The sequence below is a fragment of the Candidozyma duobushaemuli genome (assembly GCF_002926085.2).
Source record: "Candidozyma duobushaemuli strain B09383 chromosome Unknown A_B09383, whole genome shotgun sequence".
Classification (NCBI taxonomy): Eukaryota; Fungi; Ascomycota; class Pichiomycetes; order Serinales; family Metschnikowiaceae; genus Candidozyma; species Candidozyma duobushaemuli.
This window is the reverse complement of record NW_020289901.1, coordinates 81,038-104,600: the sequence shown is the minus strand read 5'-3', so window position 1 is coordinate 104,600 and position 23,563 is coordinate 81,038. Positions and strand designations below refer to the sequence as shown.

At 46.5% G+C, this 23,563-nt stretch overlaps 10 protein-coding genes across 10 annotated transcripts; 5 read left to right on the top strand and 5 right to left on the bottom strand. All coding sequences in view use genetic code 12, as the record gives it.

Annotated features, from left to right (window-relative positions):
- Nucleotide 1: 1 nt before the first annotated feature.
- Nucleotides 2-703, bottom strand: CXQ87_000047 (uncharacterized protein; the record flags this gene model as incomplete). Its single annotated transcript, XM_025478633.1, has 1 exon — nucleotides 2-703. The coding sequence occupies one exon, from the start codon at nucleotides 701-703 to the stop codon at nucleotides 2-4; it is 702 nt and encodes a 233-aa protein (XP_025338106.1).
- Nucleotides 704-824: 121 nt separating this feature from the next.
- Nucleotides 825-1,169, top strand: PET100 (Pet100p; the record flags this gene model as incomplete). The annotated part of the gene is made up of 2 exons (XM_025478632.1): nucleotides 825-893; nucleotides 936-1,169. 2 exons carry the CDS (start codon nucleotides 825-827, stop codon nucleotides 1,167-1,169), a joined length of 303 nt encoding a protein of 100 aa, XP_025338105.1.
- Nucleotides 1,170-4,028: 2,859 nt separating this feature from the next.
- Nucleotides 4,029-4,937, bottom strand: CXQ87_000044 (acylglycerol lipase; the record flags this gene model as incomplete). Its single annotated transcript, XM_025478631.1, has 1 exon — nucleotides 4,029-4,937. One exon carries the CDS (start codon nucleotides 4,935-4,937, stop codon nucleotides 4,029-4,031), a length of 909 nt encoding a protein of 302 aa, XP_025338104.1.
- A 1,613-nt stretch (nucleotides 4,938-6,550) lies between these two features.
- CXQ87_000043 (cation-translocating P-type ATPase) lies at nucleotides 6,551-9,886 on the top strand (the record flags this gene model as incomplete). The annotated part of the gene is made up of 1 exon (XM_025478630.1): nucleotides 6,551-9,886. One exon carries the CDS (start codon nucleotides 6,551-6,553, stop codon nucleotides 9,884-9,886), a length of 3,336 nt encoding a protein of 1,111 aa, XP_025338103.1.
- A 680-nt stretch (nucleotides 9,887-10,566) lies between these two features.
- Nucleotides 10,567-11,615, top strand: PTC1 (type 2C protein phosphatase; the record flags this gene model as incomplete). The annotated part of the gene is made up of 2 exons (XM_025478629.1): nucleotides 10,567-11,343; nucleotides 11,388-11,615. The coding sequence occupies 2 exons, from the start codon at nucleotides 10,567-10,569 to the stop codon at nucleotides 11,613-11,615; spliced, it is 1,005 nt and encodes a 334-aa protein (XP_025338102.1).
- A 70-nt stretch (nucleotides 11,616-11,685) lies between these two features.
- On the bottom strand, nucleotides 11,686-12,444 carry CXQ87_000041 (uncharacterized protein; the record flags this gene model as incomplete). The annotated part of the gene is made up of 1 exon (XM_025478628.1): nucleotides 11,686-12,444. The coding sequence occupies one exon, from the start codon at nucleotides 12,442-12,444 to the stop codon at nucleotides 11,686-11,688; it is 759 nt and encodes a 252-aa protein (XP_025338101.1).
- Nucleotides 12,445-12,945: 501 nt separating this feature from the next.
- Nucleotides 12,946-14,795, top strand: CXQ87_000040 (uncharacterized protein; the record flags this gene model as incomplete). The annotated part of the gene is made up of 3 exons (XM_025478627.1): nucleotides 12,946-12,971; nucleotides 13,387-14,745; nucleotides 14,789-14,795. The coding sequence occupies 3 exons, from the start codon at nucleotides 12,946-12,948 to the stop codon at nucleotides 14,793-14,795; spliced, it is 1,392 nt and encodes a 463-aa protein (XP_025338100.1).
- A 27-nt stretch (nucleotides 14,796-14,822) lies between these two features.
- CXQ87_000039 (uncharacterized protein) lies at nucleotides 14,823-15,470 on the bottom strand (the record flags this gene model as incomplete). The annotated part of the gene is made up of 1 exon (XM_025478626.1): nucleotides 14,823-15,470. The coding sequence occupies one exon, from the start codon at nucleotides 15,468-15,470 to the stop codon at nucleotides 14,823-14,825; it is 648 nt and encodes a 215-aa protein (XP_025338099.1).
- A 103-nt stretch (nucleotides 15,471-15,573) lies between these two features.
- Nucleotides 15,574-20,642, bottom strand: PLD1 (phospholipase D; the record flags this gene model as incomplete). Its single annotated transcript, XM_025478625.1, has 2 exons — nucleotides 15,574-16,084; nucleotides 16,132-20,642. 2 exons carry the CDS (start codon nucleotides 20,640-20,642, stop codon nucleotides 15,574-15,576), a joined length of 5,022 nt encoding a protein of 1,673 aa, XP_025338098.1.
- Nucleotides 20,643-22,408: 1,766 nt separating this feature from the next.
- CXQ87_000037 (uncharacterized protein) lies at nucleotides 22,409-23,557 on the top strand (the record flags this gene model as incomplete). Its single annotated transcript, XM_025478624.1, has 1 exon — nucleotides 22,409-23,557. The coding sequence occupies one exon, from the start codon at nucleotides 22,409-22,411 to the stop codon at nucleotides 23,555-23,557; it is 1,149 nt and encodes a 382-aa protein (XP_025338097.1).
- Nucleotides 23,558-23,563: the final 6 nt, after the last annotated feature.

Sequence of the window (23,563 nt, the reverse complement as noted above, 5' to 3'; positions counted from 1 at the left end):
ATCAGGATGAGAAAGGATTGAATCTCTTCCAAATACCACCGGTGGTTCTGGAGAAGATGTCTGTGGCCATACTGTTGGCCTTACCGAACTTGTCGCATTTCGTGAAAGCCATGGCATTAGTGAGCGACAAGGACAAACTGATGACGATCAAGACGAGATACAACAACTCGAACTTCAAAATAGCCATAATCGCCAATATCGTCCATGCGACGGGCTGCACGTACAACAACATCCAAAAGACCTTGGAGTCGATTGGGTTAATATACCTTTCCGGGTCGGCCGACTCGAACACCCACACATTTTCGAAGCTTGTAGAGCCCTCTTGCTTGTTGGTTTCGTTCCACCAGCGCAAGCCGACCAATAGTCTTCCCGAAATATTCTTCAAATTCCAAAAGTCGGCCGAAACGAGTATTGTAAGCACGATGAAGTGAAGAATGAACCTGTTCTTGCTGATGAAGATCGAGATGATCATGTTGCCGAAAATATAGGCAAATATCGGCGACAACCGGAACACAATGTAGAACATCAATGCCACCGGGTGGGACGATTCCTTGAGTTTCCTCAGCCACAGCCATTCCTCTGTGTTTTCAGCAGGAGCAGCGGCCATATTACCAGAAACTGGCGCTGATTGGCCGGCTGTATTATGGTAAGGATTGGCGTCCACAGTGGGCTCGTCGGCCTCGATTTGCGTGTATCCAGACATGGTGTTTCTATGTTTGGCTGCGATAAAGGTGTATGTATTCGAGACCCAGTGTGCCAGAAGTATATCAGTGCGACTGCGAAGACCTCCCCAGAAATAAGGTGATCACTACTCTTTTTCCCCCATGGTGTTGTACCACTACAGAAAATTCGCTGGGGTATTTCCAGGACTCAGCTTGAGACGTTCAAGGTATGTTTGTGTTGGATATGTTGATTTGGACTTTCACTAACATTAGTTTGGGTTTTGTCTCTTGACGCCTATTCTTGTCATGTACTGGGTTGGTATCGACTCAGATAAGAAGTTCAACTTGCCCGGATTCTGGCCCGATCCGCTGACGCTTAACCAGATTCCCAAGGAGCCTCACGAGATCCAGGCTGAGGTGGCTAGAATTAGAAGGGCTAGAGCGGAGAAGAGAGAGCGTTTGGAGGCTAAGGCCAGAGAGTTGGGTATTACCGAGGACAATGAATAAACGTGTAAATAGTGCAATATTAATGTGATTAGATGCTATGTACGTGTGATTAGTTGCGCAACTCGCCGTCCTGCTCTTGCTTGTGCTGCATTTTGGTCAAGTTTTCCTTGAGCTCTTCCAAAGCGTGCTCCAGGAGGGTGATGCCATCGTTTTTGGACGCTGAAATCACCTTGTTGAGAAGCCCGATGAGCTCGCCGTTATTAGTGTCTTCTCTGATGTTCTGGAGTCGGCGGCCCACTACTGGAAGTCTGGGCTCGTTGGGCCTTCTAATGTGGGGGAGACCTTCACTAGGAAGCTGCTCAGATATGCTGGGGTAGAATGGCGTGGAAGGAAGCCCATTTCCATATAGCGGAGACGGCGCCGTCTGGCTGTATGTCTGGCGCTTTCGGTCTGGATGAAGAGGCTCAAGCTCAACACTGTTGAGCCGGTGCTTCCGCTCAAATGGACCCTGGTACCCGCCCATGTCCATTCTGCTGACTGGAGGTAAACTAATTTCGCCTTTTGGAAGCGATGGAAGTGGAGAGAATGTCTGCTCCTGTGGTCTAGTGACATTAGTGGCTAGGAGAAGGGCACTCATTGTAGATGGGCTGCCCCCACCAGGGTAGTCTTGAGTATACTCTCGAGCAGCCTGGTTCGACATGTGGCTTCCAGAATTGTACTGCGGTACCTGGCTTGGGTACATCATGGGCGTTCTTCCTAGACCTGAGGAAGAATAGGGGAGGGAGACATGTTCATGTTGGACTCTGGGATCTTAGTTTGTCCGTTCATGGGGCTGGTATTATCTGCGGGAAACAGGGTGTCAGCTAGTTGAGCTGATGTCTCTTCGTTGAACCAACCAGCTCCAAGGGGAGAATGTGTGTCTTCATTGGGCATCTCCTGATCCTCTGGATCGTCCTGAGAAGCAGCGACACAACTGCCGATGATTTCTTCAATAGAAACATAGTTCAAGCTGACCTTACTTCTCTCGTTGACCAACCCTAGGAGTTCGTCGATCTCCCAGGGAATGACCACATTAAGGTATTTCATAATTTCATTCAACTTGTCGTAGCTCTTTGAGGGGTTGTAGGTACTCTTGATATCAGCGAACTTCTTCAATGCAACCAGTGCCTCTTCAACCACCTTGGGATCAGAAGCTGGCCAGGACTGTTTGAAGCTGATCAAGTACGTGCTTCTCCAGCTTGTAAAGATTTTCTCAGAGCTGATAGAATCCCATGCCCGCTTGATCCACTCAATCACCTTGATAAAAGGTACTTGGTAGTCGGACTCCGCTAAAACCTCTGCGGCCTCGCTCATCACGGAAGGGGTCTTGAAACTATCGAGACTGACTGGCAGAGCCATTGACGATGATCTGCTCCCCTTACCAGCGTTGCATCGTTGTTTGTTGATCATATCAAGGTACTGCTGTAGCCTGTACAAGATTTTGAACTCCTCAACGATACCAAAGCTCATAGGTAAGTAGTCAAACTTTACACCGTTAAATGAACCGCCGTAAGGGTTTCGATGCTTCGAGGCATTTTCCATGTACACGAGACGGATGTGTTTGAACTCAAGGTTGATGATTCGATGCGACGAACTGTTGTCGAGGAAAATGACAATCTGTCTCTCAGGGGTACTATTCTCAATCTTGTGGTCCAACGTTAGAAGGTAGTCTTGGAACATGCTGGAGGTGATCCACTTATTGTTGTTAGATCTGTAGGAAATCTGGTAAACCTCGTCCAACTTGTTCATGAGGGTCTGGGTGGTGAGACTGCCACTATGAGTCTTCAAGGCAGAATGAGAACTAGCTGAAACATCGAACTTGTCCTGGCGAGAAACGACCAACGGCAGAAGCTTCTCCGAGCCGTCAATATTGCATCCAAGCATAATTGTTAGCATATTCTCGGAGGAAGTGCCGCTTTGCTTGAGACCCTTATCGATGGAAGAGATGTCAAAGATCTGGTCCAACGGCAATGCATGAAAAAGCTGGAACTCGTCGATCGTGAACAAGTCCTTGGGAGAGTAATTATGACGGTTTATGAGCTCAACAATGAACTGCTTGAGCTCCAATTTCTCATCAAGGCGCCAGACCGTATCTAGCTTCACGCCCAAGTTCTGCTCCACTGCCTCGGGGAGCCTTCCAAATTAATATTCAATTTCTTCACAAAGTGATTACACCACTTGTGATTGAAAACGCCATTACCGTCCTTGGAATCCGCCCGAAGCCGCGTCCAAATAGCATTGGCCGTCAGCTGAATAATTGGGGTGGTGATTGGGATCGACTCCCATAAAGCCTGGGTGATCCACTCGGTCAAGATCTTTCGTAGTAGCGGGTTTGACTGTTTTCTTCTTCGAACCAAGGAAAAATCAGACTCCTTCGACCCAAGTATCTCCGACTTGGAGCTCAAGATCCGGGAAATCGTGGTCTGAGACGGGGGTTTCTGAGATCCGTATTTCTCCTTGGCCCATAGAGCTAGTTCGCTCTGGGTCATTTGCGGATTAGCCTCCGACTGGAGGCATATCTCGATCTTCTGTTTTATGGTATATCCCATATCTCGGTGGAGTAGGACTATGGAGATCAGTTATGGGACTTTGTAACGATTGGTGCATTCGGCATCAGATGACTTTTGTGAGTTGCGTCTAAAGCCATCAGGAGATATCGGCGCAAAGTGGGAGAACTATGTATCTGGGAAAGGATCGGGCGAGAGCTTTTCCAGAATCTGTAATCAAGCGGTTGCAAAGATTCTTTATGGATATGAGAGTTGGTCCTGGTGGATGTGTAAACGAATGCGCACGACGTATGCGCTTATACGGCCGCGTGCTACCCGATCCACCTAGACTACCCAATCCACTAGCATACATTAAAAAATCGAAATACACACTCTAGGCGTTGCTCTCCAAAAACTTCAACACGTGGTCAAAAACATCATCGTACAACTCTTTTCTCTCGACGAAAAGCGAGTGGCGTGCGCCGTCCACCTCTACAAACTCCTTGTCCACGGTATCTGGGAGTAAAGCAATGAAGCCCTTGGAACCTTCAATGTCGTTGATGAAATCAGAGTTGCCGTGCAACAACAACAACTTGATATCGGGGCTGAACTTGGCGACGTGCTCTTTCTGAAGCAATCTCTCACCACGAAGGAACATGTCGTTGAATTGCCTCACCGTACCAATCAACTTCTTATCGTGGTCCATAATGAACTGCTTCCAGCCCTCGTCAGAGGTGATGAAGTCGTATCTCAACTTCGAGTCGATCTTGAACTCAGGCAAGAGGCGGTTGATCACTGGCTGGAACGTTCTGAGGAGAATGTTGGGCATGGTCTTTGGGTGCAAAGTGACCAAGGGACCCGAGGTGAAGACACCCTTGAAGTTGTCTCTGTACTTACCGTGGATGGCGTAGTTCAAAGAAATACCACCACCCATGGAGTGGCCACCCATGAAGAACTTCTCGTTCTTGTCCTCTCTGGCGTCCAAGTTTCTCTTGATCATGAAATCCAAATCGTCAAAAGTGTGGAACTCGTCGGTCTTACCCGCATCCTTGCCTGGCGAAGTGTCACCGGCTCCTCTCTGGTCAAAGAAGAAAATCTCGAATCCCTTCTGGCTCAATTCATCGAAGAACTGAGTGTAGATGTTGGAGTGCTCACAGAAACCGTGAACGTAGATGACTTTGCCCTTGTAAGGCACATTCTCCGGCACTTTCCACGTGGTGGTGTAGAAGGTGGCACCGTTGTAAGGCACCTGCTCTTTGATTGGTTCGCCCTTGGGCTCGTATGGCAAAGGAACTTCAGGCATGGCTGGTTATCAGAAATGGGAGGTGCGAATCTACAATTTATATCCACATGTTTCGCACTTGCCTAGTCAGGGAAATGACATTTAGAGTTTACCGCCGAGACAGGCACCTCAGCCGTTTTTGCGGGGGAACCATTTCACGGCGATCTTTTGTAAGTCCTATTCTTTTTTGTAGATTGACACCCATTATGTTGAAGGGGTATTTTTGAAAAACTTGAAAGACCGAATTCGCAGCCGTGTGCCCCACTTTTCGGCACTTGGACCGGAGCGTTCTGCCATACATCCGGAGTTAACTGTGTTTTATGGTGTAGTCACACACACTCGGTGGGGCCCGAGAATTTTTGAAAATAGAAAAAAGGAAGCATAGTGATGGTGGCAAGTTGATAAATGCTTTCATTTTTGACCATGTTTGGAGTTGGGTGCTTACGAATCATTCGGCTTCATTCATCGAGCTATATGGTTGAAAGAACAGTGCAACATGCGATTAGAAAATAACATCTGCTTCGTCACACTATAGAACAACCATTCCGTGGGTTTTATCGAAGGCTGAGTTTGCTGCATTCATCCCATCGGGACGAGCCAGCCGTCAATACCCATGAGCTTCCCTCAATAGCGGCACAAGTCCTTATTCGAGGCCCCTAGAAAAGAATCTCACAAGCCTTAGTCACACTAATATTGCACAGTATTAATCCAGCAGTCGCTGTTTCTTAGCATATCGCTGCACTGCAGCTTCACTGACTTCTGGCAACTTGCCCATGCGGCTCCGTCACTACAAATACCTATTACCTACGTCATCAAAACAATTCTCCCCCAGCAATTTACTCCTAATCTCAAACACATGGTTCTGCAAATCAGCCAATCCTTGCCCCTTGAAAAACCTCTAGTGAGGCCACTTCTTGACGCCACCATTGCTGCCTAAACGACGTCCAATTAATCTTCTCGTTAAATCCCTCACTGTGAGCACTCCACTACATTGGTCCCACGAAGCAGCATGCCGGCTAATTCCAATTAGAAGCCTGGTTGAGACACTGCCTCTGCCTCAAAACAAATACGAAAAATCCCTCGAAACAAGGCTGGCCTGGTTTGGAAGCGGCTGCGCTAAAACCCTTGCATCAAGGTCAATGCTTCAGTGCTCACATATAGCTGTATGGAAGCACCTGTCAAAAGCGCACACCACGTCTATTTGTCTCGGAATGCTTGGTTCCCTATGGCACGCCTACTTCGCCAAATATATCTTTGTCATCACTTCTGGAGATTTTCTAAAGCTATCAAAACTTTGCCTGAGGGATTTTTTCCATTGGGTATACCTCTTTTGGCCTCTGCCTGTGGATGAGAGACAAGGGTAAATCGCGCATTGCGCCTTGCCAAGCGCATGTTGACGTGGTGCGGCGCAAATGCCATTTTGGCTGCAAAATGTATGGGTCTCTGATCAAACACACCAGCACCAGAGGTGAGCGATTTATGTCTGTCTGCCTTTTTGGCGGTTTTAGGGGCCTCCTGTCCTCGCGTTCGTAGGGCGCCATGCCATTGTCCGCCGTGTTGTTGTTTTGTGGACGTGTGACGAGAAAACGTATATAAGCTCGTGAGAGGGCCCTGGTAGTTTTTCACTGCTTGCTATGGGTGACAAGAGAAACAGCTATTTGGTCAACACGGTCTCTGCTGAGACGTCGTTCACAAAAGACGACGACTCCGATTTGAGCTTCGCCGATAAGCCTACTAACGACGGTATCACGTTTGCCGAAGGTGAGAGAAAAGATGGTATTTCTGTGCCAGGAAGAGCAAGGAGAAGATTGTCGTTTCACAGCTCGAACAGAGATGACGATTTGTTCACCATCAGGGAACGTGTGCAGCCCGATGTGGTGCTTCCAGCCGTGTTCAAGACCATTTCTCACGAGGTCGAAACACGCTCAGAGCACCAAACGGAGCTTGATCCCACTTCTGGCAAATTCGCCGGAATCACTTATCACACTGACGATCCTGAGAAGCTTGTTGTTGATTTCGGCACTGATGTGACGTACGGATTGAGTTCTGCCCAGCTGGTTGCCAGAAGGAAGGAATTTGGTCCTAACGTCCAGTCCAAACCACCTAGTCGCTTGTTGAAGAAAATTTTCATGTACTTTTTTGGCGGATTTGGTGGCTTATTGTTGACCGGTGGTATCTTGTGTATTGTCAGCTGGAAGCCTTTGGGCAACCCAGACCCTGCGATCGCCAATTTGATTCTCGGTATCATTTTGCTTTTTGTCTTCTTGTTCCAGGCTATGTTTAACTTCTTTCAAGATTTCTCCAGTTCTCGTGTCATGGACTCGATCCACAATATGATCCCTGTTGAGACCTTGGTCGTTCGTGAGGGCAACTTCGAGCAGGTTGATTCAAAGATTCTTGTTCCGGGTGACATCATCAAGTTTGGCACTGGCGTCAAGGTGCCTGCCGATATAAGAATAGTGGAAGCCTCGCCCGATTTGTCTTTTGATAGGTCCATTTTAACCGGTGAGTCGGATGCTGTTCCGGCCACTTATCGTTCTGACCCGCTTCATTCTAACTACCTTGAAAGTAACTGTATTGCAATGCAGGGTACTTTTGTTGTCGGAGGTTCAGGTAAAGGTATTGTGGTTGCAACTGGTGACCACACCATCTTTGGTACCATCGCCAAGTTGACCTCTGAGCCCAAGAAGGGATTGACACCAATGCAATGGGAGATTTTGCGATTTGTTCTCATGACTTCTTCGATCATTGTGACCTTGGTTGTTTTGATTATCATTCTTTGGTGTGCGTGGTTGAACAAGGACCACAAAGGCTGGCTCACGGTTTCTGGTCTTATCGTTGACATTGTTGCAGTGGCAGTTGCATTTATCCCAGAAGGTTTACCAATTGCTTTAACGACCTGCTTAATCATCACGGCGAACCAGATGAGAAAGAGCAAGATTTTATGTAAGACGTTGTCAACTGTTGAAACGTTAGGCTCGGTGAGTGTGTTATGCTTTGACAAGACGGGAACTTTGACGAGGAACAACATGACGGTTACTGATGTCTGCAAAGGAGATGATGAGGATTCTGTGACCGAACTCAAATCGCAGGAGTCTGGGGAAACAGAGTTTACCGATGCTTTAACTACTCATTTTCTTACCATCTGCAGCTTATGCAACGATGCAACAGTCTCCAAGGACGGCTCCTTGAATGGTAACGCAACTGACAAAGCTGTGTTTACGTACTCAGACTCTATCATGCCAAAGTGGGAGCTTGAACAGAAATGGAGCTCGAGGTTCCAGATTGCTTTCAACTCCAAGGATAAGTACATGGCTAATCTTTTGGATGCCAACTCCTCGTTCCAGATTCCTGAAAAGACTTGGTCACAAATTGGTATTGAGTTACCCCTTGGCCAAGAAGAGAACTTTTCTTTGTTGACGGTGAAGGGTGCTCCAGATATTCTCTTGAAACGCTGCACTAGTATACTTCAAAGGGATGGTGATGATCGTGTTGTTGTTCAAAATCTTGATGATCAGAATCTTGACAAAATTCGGACGATTCAACAAAAATGGTCCAGAGGGGGCAAGAGAGTGATTTTGCTTACCTCAAAAATGGTTCAGCCTTCTACGATTGATTTCACGGATAGGTTCAGTGCTACTGAAAGATTGAGGGAAGAATCGTCTGATGGCATGACACTTGTTGGTATGCTTGGAATTGAGGATCCACCCAGAAAAAATATCAATACCGTGATTAGCAGATTACGAGACGCTGGTGTGAAAATTGTCATGATTACTGGTGACTTTGAACTTACTGGGTTGTCTATTGCGAAACAGGTAGGAATCGTCACCGGCAACGTTGACACTTATCAAGATGTGATTGTTGCAGCAACAAAAGAGCCTGTTTCAAATGATGATACGCCCATTCCAAGAGCTGTCAGTATTGTGGGAAGTGATTTGAACACATTGACTGATGATGAGTGGTCTCGGGTAGTTCGCTATGAGGAACTAGTCTTTACTAGAACAACGCCTGAACAGAAACTCATGATTATCAAACGGTTCCAAAAGCACAAGCACGTTATTGGTATGACGGGCGATGGTATAAATGACAGTCCTTCCCTCAAACAGGCAGACATTGGTATTTCGCTCATCGACGCATCAGATATTGCCAAAGAAGCTTCCGATATCATTTTGATGAACAACACAGACGCTGAAGACGAATTGTTCAATTCTATCATCGATGCTTTAGAGTACGGAAGGTTGGTGTTTGAGAATCTTCGAAAGACAATTGGATACTTGCTTCCTGCCGGTACTTACGCCGAGCTCTGGCCTGTCTTGATGAATGTGATTTTCGGTATGCCGCAGATGCTTCTGTCTTTTTTGATGATTATCATTTGTTGCATTACAGATTGTGCTGGTGCTATCATCTTGGCTTACGAATCGAGTGAGAGAAACTTGTTGCAGAAGAAACCAAGAAGCGTTACCAAGGAGAAGTTGGTCGACTGGAAGTTATTTTTACACTCCTACTTCACTATCGGTACTTATTACTGCTTTACGTCTTTCATGGTGGCATTCCTCAACCTCACGAGAAGGAGATACAAGTTTTCAGACTTCTCATTGAGCTACGGCACCTACGAAGATCTACCCAATGTTGAGGATTACATCAACATGTCTTCGTCGATATACTTTGTGAATTTGGTCATCATGCAGCTGTTCAACCTTTTTGCCATGAGAACCAGGTACCTCAGTATGTTTCAACATCTGCCCATGAAAAACAAGTATTTATTTGCAGTGGTGCCGATCACACTTGGAGTGACCTTCATTGTCAACTATATTCCTGCAATTCACTCAGCCCTTGGAACTGCTCAGGTGCCCGTTGAATACTACTTTATTGCCGTTGGTTTTGGAGCTGTGGTCTTGGTATACGATGAATTGAGGAAGTGGTACAACAGAAAACACCCCGACAGCTTTTTGGCCAAAATCGCCTGGTGATCAGTTTTTGTGTTCTACTTTCAATTTATATAATTTTATCAAAAACATCACCAATATTCAATTTATTTGTACCGTTGTGGTTTGCAACCATGGCAAGATTTTCAAACTCGCAGTGAATAACGCAGGATGCTGTCAAGTATGTACACAAACGGTAAAAATGCTAACAATAGACGAGTAGAATTCCCGCCATTGAGTGCCCAGCACCCAAGATTTTTTAGATTCTACAAGCGGGGCAACAGCTCATATAACAGGAAATGTGTTAAAATTCCTGTTTTTTTTAAAACGTGGCTGAAGTTTGAAGCAATAGTCATATATGGTAATAGGTCGCGAGCAAGTTACACGCTTCACGGAATGGCATTAAAATCTGCAGCCAGCCGACGGACAATCTGACCCTATTGTGGACCCCTATTCTTAAAAGCCAATCTCGAAGAAATCTCAAGATCTTCGCCGTCTAGTTTTCCTTTATACCCTTTTAGGTTCGTACCAACCCCTCCACCGAGGAATCCACGAAACGCACCTGTACCTCTACGCACAACCATTTTTGTCTCCGTTTTCCAGAACGACTTCACTAAAGCCAGCTTCTATATTCAAGCTAGAATATCCAGACTCAACCGTCTCATACGTGCATTAAGCTTAAATCCCACTTCAGCTCATTGGAAAAAGCCCATACTTACCCCACAATGGCCCTGCCTGAGGAAAGGGCGCCAGCAGATCACACTTTGGAGACTGCCTCGGCTTCAGAACTGAAGCAACAAAATAACCATAGCCCGCCTGTTGAGCAGCAAGACCCTTTCAGTGGGCTTTCTTTCAAGGTAGGAGTGGCAGAGAACAAAAATGCCACCTACAGAGCTAAGATGGAAGATGTGCACACGTATGTCGCCAACTTTGCTGAGAAGCTTGACTGGGGCTACTTTGCCATATTCGATGGCCATGCCGGGAAATCGACAGCTCGTTGGTGCGGCAACAATTTGCATACTTTGATTGAGCAGGAATTGCTAGCGAAGGAGGCTCTGGCGAATTGTGGCCTGGGTGCCTCTCCAGCACACCTCTGTGATGTCAAAGATGTGTTTCATAATGTATTCGTGAAGGCTGACGAGCTTATCGAAGAAGAAGGCAGTGGATCTGCTGGCTCGACTGCTGCTGTGGCCATATTACGCTGGGAGTCTACTGAAGAGCTGGCGGAACTGGGGAAACTGAATCCCCCGAAACCAGGCAAGAAGTTTGATTTTGTCCCAGGACCACATCACAAGCGAATGTTGTACACATCAAACGTCGGCGATCTGCGAATTGTCATTTGTCGGGCCGGGAAAGCTTACAGATTGACCTATGACCACAAAGCCTCTGACCCCAGTGAGATAGACCGAGTGAGAGACCGTGGTGGTCTCATAGTCAAAAACAGAGTCAATGGCGTCTTGGCGATTACTAGATCATTGGGAGACTCGTATATTAAAAACCTTGTTACTGGCAAGCCCTTTACCACCTCCACTGAAATAACCCCGAGGATGAATTTCTAATATTGGCCTGTGACGGTGTGTGGGATGTGATTAGCGATAGCTTCGCCTGCAAGTTTGTCGCCGATATTTTCAAACAGCAAGAACAAAACAAGGAACCCATCGATCCTGCGAAAGCTGCCAAAAGGCTATGCCAGCTCGCTATCGACAATGCTACAACCGACAACGTAACTGCAATGGTTGTCAAATTTGACTCGAGCGTATTGAGCGCTGACTAGTTTGATGCGAAACAACGGTGACTGATAACTCACTTAGAATTTTAACCATATTTGTGCATTTGTTAATTACCTAGGTGTCGCCGTCGTCTTCACCAGGGAGTAGCTTTCGACTCAACGAGATAGTCAACAAAGCTGCTGGTACTCCTATAAGACCAAATAGTCTTTCAGTAGGGGTGTGGAAGAACAAGCTGGTGATTATGAATTCGAAAACCCAGATCGACATCAAAATAAACGAAAGGTAGAGGACAGCTAATTGGGAAAAACGAATCGTCTTTGGCGGAGGCGCAGTCTGAGACACGGTGTCTGTGGCTCTGGCTGCGCATAACTGATTGTTTAGAAGCATAAGCACCAGGCTCAGCAAGAAGTAGTAATGACTTGAAATATCGACCCCGTCGACCCATTCATACTCCGGTGATTGGCGGCACTTTGCCATTGTTATGCTGTGATCACTGCAATGCCCACCAGAAAATTTGTTGACAAGCTCAACCAACAGAAATTTGAAGAACCCGCCATGGAAGAGCATGCCAATGATTGTGATGACGGCGTATTTAAATAAAAGAACCCCAATGTTCCCAGCTCTCATGGGTTTATTGTCAATGTAGAAAACCACATAACTCAAGAATGCTATAGTAAAGAACAAGTAGCCCAACTGTTGCACAAAAATGTAGTTGAGAAAGCTCAAAACTGCATTCTGGGACACTGTGGAGCTGTACTTCTTCAACACTGTAGAAAACGGACATGTTATGAGAAATATCAAAGGAAATAAGACCCCAGCTGTTCTGGTAAGCCTGATAGGAGAGGATCCCATCTGCTTTGGTGGCGGATCCATAGTGGTGATAAGTTTGTAGTTGGTTCAGTCAGTGCAGTCCAAGAGGGCGCCAAGACGGTGCCAAACCGAAATCGGGACAACAATAGCCTCCCAAGGACCAGGATGAATCAGCCAATTAGGAAGTCAATCGTGATTGACGAAGTGGTGGGAGGAGCTGGGATAAAGAGGCGTGTGGTCCTGTCTCCATATTAGTTATATTCTGCGCGGTGAATTCATAGGGAGCGATAACGCACAGTGTTCCAAACCGTATTACACAACAGATTTTTTGATATTTCTTTGGAAGAATTCAGGACCTGGAAAGGGAGCATCGGTAATTATGATTCTCTTTCGAATAGAATTTGACGGGCTGACCAGAACAATACGCTGTGTTGTTGCACTGATACTGATATGTTGAGTCAACCTACTAGTAGATCCGTGATGTGGATTTCAAGGACCGCTTGACCATCTTCAACGATCTTAAGGCAGATATGATTTTAGTTTACAACTTTGCAGCCACGAAACATGGTCTTGGTGACAATTGACCGTTTGTGTACTTATTTCATTCAAAATATTGCTTCTCTCAGAATCTCGCGTGAAAATTTCCAATTGATAGCTACCTCACCCATTGACCTCTAGTACATAAAAGCGGAGCTGATAGCTCTGGCATAGCTTCCCCGACTTCCTGCAGTACGATAAGCTTGAGCCTGTCAATTAAGAAGGAAACTATATGTAATATCACGTGACGACGCATCAGATTCGGCTAATTGTTTGCCAGTGGCTGCTCAAGCTGACAAATTGCTAAACTCAGAACCGTTCCTAGACCTTTTTGAAAAAATATTGACAACGTTCATAAGATAGTATGCGGACTGCTCTACCCTTGAGAGCTTCCTGCCGCCTACAAGGGAGAACCCTTGGTCTCAAATCAAGCAACACTTCAATTCACCAATTCTCCACATACCAAAGGCTTCGCAAACCCACTGTGTCAAACAGATCCTCGAACCCACAACTCAAATTCCCGTGTCTAGATGCCTTGGAAGCGAAAACTCAGAAATTGAACACAAAGTCTTCCTCATCATGTGTTTCAGAGCTGACATCGCTCGAGGGCGGCCCTGAACCATCATACTCATTTGTCTCCACAGGCTTTGAGATTTATAAAAGCAAAAAGCCAATCTTTTTGGACAACGGAGGAAACTTACCGGAATACGAAATTGCGTATGAGACCTGGGGTGAGCTTTCTCCTGAAAAGGACAATTTGATTTTGATACACACTGGCCTTTCGGCTTCTTCTCATGCTAGATCGCAACCAAAGAACACAAAACCTGGTTGGTGGGAGAACTTCATCGGACCTGGAAAGTACATCGATACAGACAAGTACTTTGTTGTTTGTACGAATGTATTGGGTGGCTGCTACGGATCCACAGGTCCATCGTCCAGAGACCCAGCCAACAACGACTTTTATGCCACCAGGTTCCCAATTCTATCAGTCAACGACATGGTAAGAGCCCAAAGAGAGCTTATTCAGAATCAATTCGGTGTCAAAAAAGTACATGCATCCGTGGGTGCTTCCATGGGAGGAATGCAGTCATTGGCCTATGCTAGTGAGTTTCCAGACGAGGTTGAAAAAATCGTAAGCATATCGGGATGTGCTAGATCTCATCCGTACTCCATTGCATTGCGTCACTGCCAAAGACAGGTCTTGATGAGTGACCCCAATTGGAAGCGTGGCTTCTACTACAACAGTGTTCCTCCTCATATTGGCATGAAGCTAGCTCGTGAGATTGCAACGGTCACCTACCGTTCTGGACCAGAATGGGAATCTCGTTTTGGCAGAAATAGAGCCGACGAGTCAAAGCCTGCTGCATTCTGTGCCGATTTCTTGGTCGAGACGTACTTGGACCACCAGGGCGAGAAGTTCTGTCTTGAGTATGATGCCAATTCGCTTCTATACGTGCTGAAGGCCATGGACATGTTTGATCTTGGGCTCAAGAGTTCCCGCAAAGCGCAAAATAACAGAACGGAAGCCGAGAGCAGGTACTACAGCCAAGACGAGGATGGCAGCATAAGCAGTATACCAGAGATCCCGTACCAGGAGAGAATCAACAAGGCGACAGTCACGCCAGAGCAGGCCTTCGAGGACTTGAAGAAAGGGTTTGAAAAAATCAAGGATAAGGAATTTTTGGTGATTGGTGTTGAGTCGGACATTCTTTTCCCCGTGTGGCAGCAGAGAGAGATTGCCGAGGTCCTCAACTCGTTTGAAGGCAACAGAGACAATGTCACGTACTTTGAGTTGGGCAACAACATCAGCAACTATGGCCACGACACGTTCTTGTTGAGCTTGGACCACATCGGCCCTCCCGTCAAGGAGTTCTTAAATAAGTAAGATCATGCATTTCAAGTATTTACACGATGGTGCCATAGTGGGGGTCTAATTCATATCCCAATCTTCTGCTGATGGCATACACATATTCTCTGGCGGTGGCCACCACGAGCTTGGCCAATCCCACCTTTTTCTTTTGTTTGGTTTCGGGAATTGCTCCGTGCTGGGGTAGTAAGTTGTCATTGGCGCTCAATGAGACGAACAAGGCAAAGGGGATAAACCACACGCACAAGCCGAAAAAGGAGCAAACCTCGACAAAAGATGGAATCTTGGGCGGCACATACGTAGGCAGCAAACGCTCCTCGATCAGTGGAATGTATGGGTTGTGGAAGTGATCGTACCATAGGAAATGGTTAGCAACAACCAAGGCGCACGATGCTAGGAAGATGGGAGAAGTCAATTGGACATAGGGAAACTTCTCGAGGTTCTGCAAGTAGACCCAGTAGGTGAAGATGGAGAACAACGTAAGCTTGAAGGGAAAGCCATCAAATAAGTATAAGAGCGTGAGCGTGGTCATGACACCATATATTAACCTTCTGAGTAGTCTCTTCGTGGGTTCGGTGTGTTCTTCCACAAGTTCCGAAATGTAGTATAAACCGGAAGCTATGGAAAGCACTAAGAATAGGAAGCCCACCACAGTTCCTATCGCTGATAGGACTTGTAAGAACATTGGAGGTGGTAGGTGTAATTAGACCCGCGTTTATGGAAGACACCAATATTCATTTTTCGCACGCACGCCTACAGTGTGGCATCCATGTAAATCTATCTATTATCTAGTCATAAATTTCAATAGGTGGGATTCTATCGGTGTTGAAGAACCAGTTATCACCCTCGAGCTCTCTGGCGAGCCAGTCGGCAGGGAACAAAACAAGGTGCCCATGGATCTCGTTGAGAAGCCTTTCCGCAGACTCCCTGTCGTAAATCTTTTCTCCAGCGTGGGCCTTTCTTCTGGCACTGAAAGTGCCAGCTCTCCTCTTTCTGTTGATTCTGGTAGCTTGCCTTTGCTTTGTCTTTGCCTTCTTAAGCTCGGGCTGGCCGTTGCCAGAAGACTCGGAAGACTCCTCCTCGTCATCTCCATCCGCATCATTCTCGTTGTCATCGGCATCAAGGAATTTATCTTCATCTTCTTCATTACCTTCGTCAATCCTGTCATTGACCTTAAACTTCAGCTTGGTGTTATTTCTTGGAAGATCCGTAGAACTGCTGTTGTTCGATGATGGGATGTCACCAAAGATACCACCACGCTCGTTAGGGATGTCGTTCATGTAGATCGTAGCCTGGCTACTTCTGCGTGCATGGCTTGGCCTCCTCTCGGCTTGTTCGGGTTAGACTCAGTCGAGTTATCATCGAAACGGAATCTCTCTCTTCTGTTACGAGCCTCGGTTTCCTGAGCAACCTTGAATGCCTTCTCGAGCCTCATGAAACGCTTGTAGTCTTTCCAAGAGACGACATCGTCATCCGGCTGGCAATGGAACACGAGTCTGAAGATTTCCGTATTTCTCCTGGCATTCTCAAACCAGATGTCCTCGTAAAAATCGGGGTCCAATGGATCCTCGAATCCGTAAGGATCAATGAAAGCAGAGACATTATCCACTCCAGGAACGTTGATTTGACGCACCTGCTCCCTCAACTGCTGCTCATCCAAACTGACCACGGGTACATAGTCATTCAGAAGCTCGACTGCATCATTTGCAGCATCCACTTCTTCAACAGGCGGGGAATCAGACTTTTTGTTCGAAATCTCAACAGCATCGGTTATGCCATCTTCATTCAGTGTTTCCTGAGCAGGAGTGGTTGATTTGGCTGTTGGGGTTCCATCGACAGACCCAAAATCGTATATGCTTGGAGGAAGGCCCGCAGCAATTCTCTTTTGGCGCTCAATTGCCGTCTGTTGTGACTCCTTTACCGCAATACGCTGCAAGTAGGAGATACGTTTCAACAAGACCCATCTTTCCTTGTTTCTCTCGGTAAGAAGTTCTTCGTTCTCCTCGGTCATATCAGCACTATAATCTGAATCATCCAGTTCGAGGAATGCCTTAACATTTTCAAGATCAGGAAGGAACTGTGCACCTGGCTGCTGATCAAAAACTTCCTTGGCCAAGTCACGGATGAAGCGAGCGCTATCGAGGCGTGCTTTTTGTCCCAAACGTGTTCTATACTTGTCGACACCAACACCGTAAACATCACGTTTGTGGTCGTCACTATGTTGAACACGAGCATCATAGGAATGCTTCTTTTTATCTCTTATACCTCTGTTAGCTTCATGAGGACCCGTTCTGTTGTTGAAGGAGAGTGGTAATAAAGCTGGCTTTGGTCCCTCCTCATACTTGATGTCTTCAGGAATAAGAGGAGGCTTTGATCTCAAACCAAACTTCTTGCAGTGGGCTTTCCATCTGGCGGTTCCCTCGGGTTGGTTCAAGATCTCACGACTAGCAAGCTCCACTACGGCAGAGATTCTCCTGTTGATGGGTTTCTTGAAATCATTTGTGCAAGCCTTGAGACCTTCCTCGGTCTCTGCAAACTTCTCAAACTTGTCAAACTTTCTTTCAACGACGTCGAGAACATCAACACCGATACCAAGATGCTCTCTCATCAATCTCAATCTGAGAGTGTGGGGGAACTTTCCAACAGTATACTTCTCTCCGTTCATTGTAGAAGAAATGGTCTCACGGTCGCAAACTAAAGCTGCAACTTCAGAATCCCTGAGACCACGCATGGATCTTTCGTTGATGTTTGCACTTCCGATGATGGCATACTTGTCATCGACCACCATGGTCTTCGCATGAATGTATAGTTGTTCTGTGACTAGGTTTCTATCACGTCCAATGCAGCCCCACTTTCTCAACGAGAAGAATTGAATGTAGTTATCGGGATCAATGCCATATTTTCTGAGCTTTGCGAAAAGACACGATGGACCACGAGAAATGGACATGTACTGACATTGCATAACCACTCTGACGGAGGATCCATCAGGCTTGTCGACCGAAGATTCAAATCCGGGAACGAGAGGAATCAAAATTATGGCCTTCCATTGCTTCCCTTCATTGAATGCACGAATAATTCTCTCCACCAAAGCGTCACCGATACGGTTCTCGATGACAGTGCCCTCAATCAAGCACGAGGTGACAAAGAATTGATTCTCAATGTAAACAAAGTGCTCGGAGGTTTCGATCAACTTCAAGTAGGCGTCTTGAATACTCTGTTCATGTTCCTTCAATCCCAACGACCAGTTTCCAGCAGAACGAAGCATCTGTACCTCACAGCTACCATTGAGACCCATTTCACGGACTTCCTCATCGGTAAGATCAGGTGGAGGTGTCAAAAGAGGAGTGAGTCTAGAAGGACGCTTCTGCCTCACAAGATAGTTCCAACGTTGCACGTAATGACGAGACAAATCTCTGGCTGGCTGACCGGTGGTACACATGTGGATGTCGTGCCAAGGCATTCTAGGAACCACGGAACGGTCGTACATGTTCTCGTACGGCTTGTCTAAGTTGGAGAAATCCTTAACACGAGTGTTGGAATAATCTTTGCCAGGGAAGACATTAAATGCTTCAAACTCTTCTTGTGTCAACGTCTCAGTATCGAGGTGGGCAAAGTCGACATGAGTATCATCGACAAGAACGTGGTCAGGGGTATCGTATCTACCGTAACAAAGATCAATTCCTCCCATGAAAGCCATAGTCTGATCAATGATGCAAATCTTTTCGTGATGGGCCCAGAAATATGTATTCTGGAGAAGCTGGTTAGGAGATCTGATCACATGGATGTTCTCCTGATTAAGCGAAAGAATGGAGTGCTTCGTGTAAAGGGAGTCAATTGGGATTGTTGTACCAACATTTCTGTAGATTATGACAAAAATCTTCACTCCTTGCTGAGCTTTTCTCTGAAGCAATCTGTCAATTCTGAATTGTTGATTACCATTAGCGGGTCTTCTTAAGTAGAGCTCAGGTGAAAGCCACCAATCATGAATGAAAACCGTATCCTTTGCCATCTCAATGGCCGACGAAACGGCCCAGAAGTAATCTCTTGCATCCACGAACCATTGGGCATAACAATTCTTTCTTACTGGAGCGAATGAGTGGAAACGGTTGGGTTGGCTCCAAATGGATTGTCTGACCATTTTGTCGATAGAATGCAACCAAAGCCTCTGTTCTCTGGTAGACTTTGGTATGATGACAAGCTTTCGTTCCGAGTTCTCAAGAACGATTTTGAGGTGTTTGAAAACATTTCTGTGGATGTGGTTTGGTGTGCTGACATCGCCCGTGATTTTAATCGAGTGGTCTTCATAGTCAGATTCAGAATCAGAGCCTCTCTCTTGTTGGTCAAGTCCGGGTCCTTTGTGAGTGATCTTGAATGAGCTATCTATCAAAAAGACCTCAAGAGGAGTGGTAGAATTGATGTCAGACACGTATGTCACGTAAGAATTTCTCACCAACAACCATTTTTCGGAACGTCTGTCCACCATGCCCTTTAAGTCATTGGCCTTAAAATGGCCGACTCGCCAGCCCTGTGACTTTGTCGTGCCACCAATGTGGACAACGCCTTGCTTTCCAATGAAACCAGTTTCATAACTTAAAAGCGAGGAGATAGGCGAGACCTCGAAGAATTGGAAGAGTCTGTTCGACTGTGGACGTAAGGCGACGAGGGTGATGAGGTCATATAGATATTTTTGAACGTCGGCAACATACCGCTGGTTGATCTTCATGAAAGTCTGCAACTGTTCTGGAGAAGCATTTTCAAGAGACGATGCTGCAGATGCCATACTCAAGTGAGATCGTATAGCAGCTAGAGGGTTACGCATTGTGCCACCGCTGAGGATCGAGCGATCATCGCCAGTTGGAGTCTGGGCATCCGTACGTTCCCGGTTTGGTGTAAGTGTTTCATCTGGTCTGGTCGTGAGCCTTTTGTTTGTTTGACGCATGATGCTGCGGTCATTTCTTCTGAAAAGAGGTGGTACAGGGTACCTGGGCAACTCGTCAGACTTGAGGGACCCCCTAAATGCCAGCAATTTTAGTCTGGAATGCAAGTATAATAGATCTTTGGCGTTCCTTTCAACGGACCACTTGAAACGACGCGGAGCGACGCCGTATTCAAGGTCAATGCGGAACCTTCTGTTTCTCTTCAATGGTGTAGTAGACGTGTCGTTCACTTTCAAACCCAAAAGCGTAAGAAGAAGGGGGGCTCTGGCGATTCCGTATTCGTCCTCACACAAACACGATGCAAGAAGGTTGATAGCAGGAGTACCCAAACTCAAGGACTCCAACAAAACCAAAGCACGCTCTCTGGTTTCAGCCTCGCCGTCGTCCTCTGCGATTGCACCGTCCTCCAACTCCAAAGCACTGGTTCTGCGGTCTCTGTCTTTGTTTTTCTTTCTGAAGATGGTAAAGAGACCTCTAGGGCGGTTGCCTGGAGCTTTCCCATCTTCGACAGTGCCTTCTCCAATTTTCGAGCTGGAATGGCCTTCGGGAGTGCTTCTTCCAAAAATGTTGGGACGGAAGATCGTGGATCTCGAGGCTCCGGGAACTTCTCCTTGAGGTTCAGGAGTATCCTCGTGTACGGCTTCAGGAGCCTCTCCATTTTCTGCTTCATGATCGCTTCCTCCAGAATAAGGAGCGTCGTATCTTTGTTGCTCATCTTCACTCAGGTAGCGCATTTCCTGAGGATCTTGTCTACCTCTGAAGAAGCCGAAGGCATTGCCTATGATGGTAGGAGAGTCCTGGTTTGAGGGTCTGCTTATGGGCTGACTGGGTCTTTTGTAGCTATTACTTCTTTTGGTTCCTTCCACCTGAAGCGGGCCTTCGTCCTCCTCTTCAGGCCTGCTTGCAATGGGCGGCAGCATAGTGGTTATGTTGTTTTGCTGACTTGTTTAGCACAGGCAGAATGCAGATCTCAGCAACAATGTTAGTAGCAACACGAGTCACGTGCCCTCGCTTAGATATTCTGCCAAAACGAGGTTTCAGAGGAGGGGAATAGGTATTTGTGAGAGTTGGGGGATTGAAAGTTCATTTTGTTTATTTTTTTTTTTTTTTTTTCTTTGGTGAACTGCTTGGTTGTGTTGGAACAATTGGTGGTGAGTGTTTACGACCGTAGAGGTGTGTAGGTACCTGCATTAGGAAACATACATAAATACAGGCTTCACTTGCGTCTGAAGATGGAAGCAGTGGGGCAAGAATCATCGGATGTGGCCACAAATTGAGATTTCTCCCAGGATTGAGTCACAAATTCGACGGGGTTGACTTTTGCGCTTGCTTTCGAGAATTGGTCTTGGTTGGGCGCAATCAACGTAAGTGCATATTTTGCAGCCGTTGGGCCCAGATTGTGCTCAGACGTTCGAAAGCAGAGCAAGCGAGAGAATCATAAAAGCCGCCGCACCAGGAGTGAGCTCAGATCGACTCTTGAATGTAAGAGTCAATTTCTCGTGCTTTCTTTGTCAAAATTAGATACTACGCCTGGCGCCTCGACAGAGGTGGCTGTAGCGCGGAACGTTTCCGGCTGTTTGGACCAATGCAGATACTGAATGCTTGATTGTTCAAAGCCTTGCGTTCCGGATGATCAATTAGGCATTTAGGTGGGCCTGAATTGAAAAGTAGGAAGTTCGCCTCAAAAGCAGTGTTGCGTTCATGTAGCCAGCCGTATACAACGACTCAGCCGTATGACCCCATTACTTGTAGGAATTAGCACCGAAGGCTCCATTTACGATCATTGTAGACAGCGATATTGTCATGGGAGCCAAATCCTGTTCAGCGATTTATTAACCAATTGGGCCATTCTGGTATTTTGGTAGCTGGTTGGCCATCTCGGAAGAACATACCCCGAGCCTTTCTGGCAATCTCCAAACCCTAAATTTTCCCTTTTAAGTCGTTTCAAGCAACGTTCGGGCTCCTTACATTCACAAACCCATCCACTTCCTCCTCGGACCCCGGGGTAACGGGTCTGGCTGAAGGCTGCATCTCTATATCCGTGTTCATCCACCGCTTCCGTCTATCCTTTCTTCTAAGCTGCTGAGCCAAAATGCAGAGTGTAAACGCAAACATCAGACCCGCCAAGTTTGCGTAAATGTCTTTGATATCAAAGACCCTATTGGGGTTGACTGTGTTCTGAACAAATTCCGAGATAACTGCTGCCACTAGCATTAAGAGGAATGATGCAAAGCGTGCCGAGAGCCTGTCCCAGAGAAACCAAAGCTCTAATGTCAAAATGAAGAAAGTAATGAAATGGACCGCCTTGTCATGTTCAAAGTGGACCTCACCAAACCCTAGATATGCGGCGATAAGGAGGGTGACACAAAAAGCTGCTGTTAGTGATGTTCAATTGAAGTAAAGCTCATACATACCGATCAAAATAGGCACTCTGACCATCGGGGCACAGTTAGAAAGGAGGGGTGTCTCGAAGGTGTAAGTAGGGATATAAGCCTATATCGGTGCGAACAGCCACTAGACCGGTCCCTCATTACCTTATAGTGACAAATACACCCTGTGACGAAAAGTCAAATGATCTTTGCTGTTTGTTTGTTGCAATCACTTTAGTGACATTTTTGAACTTTCAAGACCATATTATCTTGTTTCCCATTGTGAGTCCGGACTTTCGCAACCTCATCTGAACTACATGCCCTTATTCAGACGGTCGTTGGCTTCGGTCAATTACTTGGTTTCGGCGATACCGAAAAAGGCTACAGTACCGCTACCGCAGAAGAAAGCCAATCCAAAGAATCTACCGCCCCTGGATGCCTCAACTTTGGTGTACTCGCCAAACGACCTCAATAACCATTTTCGCTACACAGAATATGGCAAACCTACCAGTGCCCAGCTCACGAAAGCAGACCAGTTTTTTGCTAAATACACCCCGAAACATGAGTGGACCTGTGCTACTTATGAGGACATTCCAGATTTGAAGATTGCACGGTTGCAAAATGAGCATCAGGAAAGACTCTCTCGCATGGAACCATATCTGCGGACTGAATATCACGAAAATTTGGAAAAGCTGCGTTCTACTTATGGTTATAGCCCCGAGGTGCTTCGGCCGTTGCCAGAAATCTTGCTTTTGGGACACACAAACGCAGGTAAGTCTACTATGGTGAACACTCTCTTCAACAGTGAACGAAGCAAGAAGGAGGGTCACTTGGCCTTTGTAAGCAGAAGGGCTGGTTTCACAAAGTGCCTTAATAGCTTTAATGTTGGCGGTAAGCTTAGAATCATCGACAGTCCCGGATACGGCGAATATGGAGAGGAGAAGCAGGGTGAAGTAGTGCTAGATTACATCCGCAACAGGGCTTACCTACGAAGAGTGTTTCTCTTGATCGACAGTAAGACTGGCTTCCAGGAGGAAGACTCTATGCTTATCGATCTTCTTGTGGACGAGGGTGTGCCGTTTGAAATCATCTTTACCAAGGTTGATGAAATCGTACAAAGTCAGTTTCCCAAATTTCAGATAAAGTCGGCTAAAAGCGATGCCGGCGGCCGTATTAATGGCTATGAAATGGCGAGAGAGGGCAATTCCAAGGTCATTTCGTATTATGACAGCTTGATAGATGGAGCTGGTCTCAGGGATCTAGCCACCATGCCCAAATTGCTCTTCAACAACTCGCAGACGAACAAGCTACTTACAAAAAAGTTGGGCTATAGAGAGATCAGGCACGCTATTCTTGAAAGTTGCGGTCTAGTGGAATCTCCACAGGTGAATGTCAGTGAAGAGAGTGTTACTCCGAAGGCGAACAAAGGACGCAAGAAGAGGAGCACCAGGGGGATCAGAGTTTAAGGATGT